The 4,865-nt window shown below is 48.1% G+C and overlaps 1 protein-coding gene across 1 annotated transcript; it reads left to right on the top strand.

The window, feature by feature from the left end:
• The first annotated feature begins 4,258 nt into the window (after window positions 1-4,258).
• On the top strand, window positions 4,259-4,624 carry LOC149244346 (uncharacterized). Its single transcript, XM_089371512.1, has one exon. The coding sequence runs from the start codon at window positions 4,259-4,261 to the stop codon at window positions 4,622-4,624; it is 366 nt and encodes a 121-aa protein (XP_089227638.1).
• Window positions 4,625-4,865: the final 241 nt, after the last annotated feature.

The following is a 4,865-nucleotide window of genomic DNA, read 5'->3' as shown; positions in this document are numbered from 1 at the left end:
GGAAATAGACGAACAAACTGAACAGATGGAGACAGACCAGGAGACCAGTAGGGAGGACCTAAGCCAGGAAGAGGAAGTATTGAGAAAACTGCTGAATGAATGGAAGAACCTGGATGAGAGGTTTATTCCAGAAGAACAAAAGAGGCTGTATGCTGAAACCTTCCAACAATATAAAACCAAACTAGAAAAAGGAAAAGCCTCACCAGAAGAATACGAAGAGACTCAAAAGGAAAGCAGACCAGATCAGAATGGACAAAGTAAAGGGGGGAAAAAAGAGGAAGAAAAAACCTTAAGGATTCCATCCAAATCATGGGAGAAATGTTAGTCAATACTGGGAGAGTGGTCTCGCTATCAGCGGTGTTTCAAAACCTATCCCAAGTTAACCAATGATTTTGACATTGTGGAATATCAGAGGCTTAAATAGCAAAGAAAAACAGAGACATATTGTAACAAGACTCAAAAAAGACAAACCACAGATTATGCTACTCCAAGAAACTAAAATCCCAGGCCAGAAAATGGAGGAAATTCTCAATAAAATAAAACCAAGATACGAACAAGTAACTATAGATGCCAAAGGGAGTGCAGGAGGGATAGCAATTCTCTGGAACCCAGCAGAAGTCCTCACCGACTGGTGGATAGGAATGCCACGAATCCTCACTGGGAGATTCAGACTAATAGGACAAAGCGAATGGGTGGTAATCTCGGCTGTCTATGGACCCCACACCCGTGCAGACAGAGACCTGTTTCTCAATCAGCTAACTAAGCTTCGAAGTATGCACCAGGAGCAGAGATGGATCCTGGCAGGCGACTTCAACCTAATCACTTCTCGAGAAGAGAAAAGAGGTGGAATAAGCAGAGAAGACCCAGAAATGGAAAGATTCAGAGAAGTGCAGACAGAATTAAGGGTGGTTGATATCCCAACCATAAACGGGAAATTCACCTGGAATAATAGAAGAGGCGGGTCCAAACAGATCACTTCAAGACTAGACATAATTCCTCATCTCAGAGCACATAATCGGGCTGGATATCTTCTATGAGGCCTCTATCCTACCCTCAATAGGGTCAAACCACTGGCCAATAAAGCTTGAAATAGCCTTAAATGATCAGAACAAAAAGAGACCCTTCCGGTTCGAGTCCTTTTGGCTTCGTGCCCCTGACTTCCTAGACAAAGTAAGAGGCTAGTGGCAGGACAACAAAAGTGGAAAGGAAGGCTGCAGTAAAATGCACTCATTTCAGCTAAGACTTAAAGAAATCAAGAGCAAAATCAAGAAGTGCAAAAGGGAACAATTCGGCAACATCCAGCAGGAGCAAGGCAAACTCCAGTCCAAATTGGAAAGAATCCAGCAGTAAATCATCTCGGACGGACGAAGTCAAGATCTGGCTGAGGAGGAAGGCAGAGTAATCACTCAATTGGAGGAAAGGCGAAAACAGGAGGAAATCCTGTGGAAGCAGAAATCCCGGATCCAATGGCTAAAAGAGGGAGACAAAAACTCCAAATTCTTCCACAAAGCCATGCTGAACCATCGCCAACACAACAAAATCTTCTCCTTGAAAGACAAGGAGGGAAACAGAGTGACTCAGCAGGATGAAATAGAACATCTCTTGGTGGAGCACTTCAAAGGCATTCTCTCCGAACCAAATGTCAACCGATCTGAGGACATAGACAAAATCTGCCACCATATTCCTAAGAAAGTCTCTAGAGATCAAAACCTGGCCCTTCTCAGGGTAATCACCAAGGAGGAACTTGAGGAGACAATCAACAAAATGTCAAAAAATAAGGCCCCGGGCCCCGACGGCTTCACCATTGAATTTTATCAGGCGACTTGGAGCTTCATGGGGAATGATCTGCTAGATCTTGTGGAGGAATCCAGGTGCTCCAAGTGCATGCACCAGGGCTTGAACGCCACCTTCCTGGCTCTGATCCCGAAGAATGGCTGCTCGGATGAACCGCAGGGTTTCAGGCCCATTTCCCTTTGTAACGTTGTCTACAAAATCCTTGCAACTATCATGGTAAACAGGCTCAAGCCGATCCTGCCAGATCTCATTGCCCCGAAGCAAACTGGCTTTGTCAAAGGACGGCAGATCACCGATGGCATCATAGTGGCCCAGGAAGTGATTCACTCCCTGAAAAGCTCCTGTGCCCCAGGCATGCTTATCAAACTTGACCTGGCCAAGGCGTTTGACCGGCTTAGCTGGAAATATCTAGCAGGCATCCTTAAAGCCTATGGATTTGACCAAAGATGGATAAATTGGATCCTGTCTATGGTTGGCACTCTAGTCCTTCACTCCCTCCCGTGGGCTAAGGCAGGGAGACCCCCTGTCTCCCTTCCTCTTCATCCTAGCTGCAGAAGGCCTAGGCAGATTGGTCAAGGCTCAAGTCTCCAGGGAGCAGATAAAAGGCCTCCGAATCTGCGGAGACGACATCCCGGTCTCGCACCAGCAATTCATAGACGATGTGATGCTATATGGACAAGCCACTCTGAAGGAGGCCCAAAGAATTATCAAATCCTTATCTCAATTCAGCAAAGCCTCTGGAATGGAGATTAACAAGGATAAATCGGAAGTGTTTTTCTTCAACACCTCGCTGGCTGCCCAAATATTCCTGGCACGCACTCTAGGCTTCAACAAGGGAACCTTCCCATCAAAATACCTGGGTATTATGCTGCATGAGCATCAATTCCGGTCGGCCAACTGGGATCTACTAATAAAAAAAATCTGAAATAAAATGGAGAACTGGACCCATCGCTCATTGAATGCCCCAAGTCGGATAACCCTCTTGAAAGCAGTTCTGCAGGCCATCCCCAACTACCAGCTCTCGTGCCAAGCTATCCCTAAGACTGCAAGCCAAAAGCTGGTTACCCTGTTCAAAAACTTCCTCTGGCAGGGGACCAGCAAAATAAGAAAGTGGGCCCTAATCTCATGGGAGTGGCTTAGCCGGCTCCCCAAAGATGGTGGTTTAGGGCTTTGCGACCCCTTCGTCCTCAACCAAGTCATGGGCACGAAGCTCTGGTGGAGGTGGCTTCAGGGTGGCCCTGACCTTTGGAAGGTGCTATGGGAAAGAAAATACGATGCGGCAGGGGAAACCGAAGAAAGACTGAGAAGCACGACAGAGACCAGAGGCTCTGTAATCTGGAACCTGGCGAGAGGCAGCAAAGACCTGATAAGGGATCACAGTTTTTGGGAAATTCGAGCAGGGGACAAAGCCAGATTCTGGGAGGAATCTTGGCAGCAATGCGACCGCCTCATACAAAAAGACAACCTCCATGCCATCCTTGCCTTCTCGTCCCAGACTGGGGCTTCAACTGTTGGCAATTTCTGGAAGCCAGATGAGGAAGGATACTGGCGCAATTGGAAACACAAAGAGGACTGGGAAGGAGCACCAGAAACCGACAGATGGCAAGATTACTATACAGAGATGGCATCTCGGAAAATAGCAAGGAAAACAGGGTCTGACATCCTCAGATGGGGTAAACGAATTCAAGGAAATTTCACAATAGCAAAAGCCTACTACCTCAAAATCAATCAAAATCATCAACCGGAAACAAATCAGTGGAAAAACCTTTGGAAAATCAAGCACTGGCCTAAAGTCTCTTTTTTCATTTGGACCATTCTTCACGGCAGAGCGCTTACCTGGGACCAGATTCTGAGGAAGGGAAGCCAAGGCCCATCCCGCTGTGCCCTCTGCATCTCCCAAGAGGAAACCATGGAACATTTGATGAACCGCTGCTCCGTCAGCATCTCCCTGTGGGAAAGCCACCATAAATTGTTTGAGCGCCATCACAGAAACCATCAAAACATCGTAAGCACCATAGTCAATTGGCCGAGAAATCCTTACCAGAATCCAGTGGTCAATCGCGCTTGGCTCCTTTCCGCCAGGTTCCTGCTCTGGAATATCTGGAAAGCACGAAATGGGGCAATTTTCAAGGCAGAAACCCGAACCCCCGCAACAATCTGGGAACAAACCATTAGAAACACTCGGGAAACAATCCTAACGGAAAGCTGGAAGGACGAAGACTGGCAGGCATCGACAACGAAGGAGGCAATCCTGAAAAGACTAGAGGTCAGCCAGAGTATGGAAAATGGGGGAGTTTCACGAAAAGAACAGACCAAAGCAGTGGCCGAAAGCAACCAGTACCGACACCCCCCATAGGGATTCATAAAGCTAAACTTCGACGGCGCTGCAAAACACAACCCAGGAGAGGCTGGCATTGGGGGAGTCTTTAGAGACGCCGGGGGAAACACTCTAAGAACCTTCGCGATGGACTGCGGGGAAGCCTCAAATAATGAAGCCGAGCTGCACGCCCTGAAACGGGGCCTAGAAATTGCTCTACGGGTCAATTTCAAGTGCCTCCAAATCGAGGGTGACTCGAAGTTGGTGATTGACATGGTTAGGAAGCTCCAACAGAAACAACCAGTGGAAAAAATCAGCAAAAGCTGGAGAACAGCTTGGCTCGTCGGCGAAATTGGGAAGCTCCTACCCAGAATAGACTACCTCCTCCCGACTCACACCAGGCGTGCAGGTAACAAGCCGGCGGATTGGCTTGCGAATTGGGGCTGCCGGAATCGGGGCAAAGAAATCGACAGCGAAGGTCTGCCTCATCTGCACCCGGAGGAGAATTTTTGACTTCAACAATTGCTTGACGTCGATAAAGGTGGTAAAGGCACGATAGAGATGAACGGTCAGGATCAGGCGGCACGCAGCGGAGGCAGAGAAAATCTGCAACAGCTGGGAACGGACAGCACATCCGTGGGAACAGGCAGAGGAGAAAGGCATGAACAAATCGGGCAGGTGACGGGGCAAGGTAGGTCTGGTCGAAGGGACGGAGAAGACGTGCGAACTAAGACAACATTAAGGAAGGATCTGG

Source organism: Pinus tabuliformis, chromosome 8 (genome assembly GCF_031772625.1).
Source record: "Pinus tabuliformis cultivar Carrire ecotype Pingquan chromosome 8, CPIR1, whole genome shotgun sequence".
Taxonomy (NCBI): domain Eukaryota; kingdom Viridiplantae; phylum Streptophyta; class Pinopsida; order Pinales; family Pinaceae; genus Pinus; species Pinus tabuliformis.
This window is presented reverse-complemented; position numbering and strand designations above follow the sequence as displayed.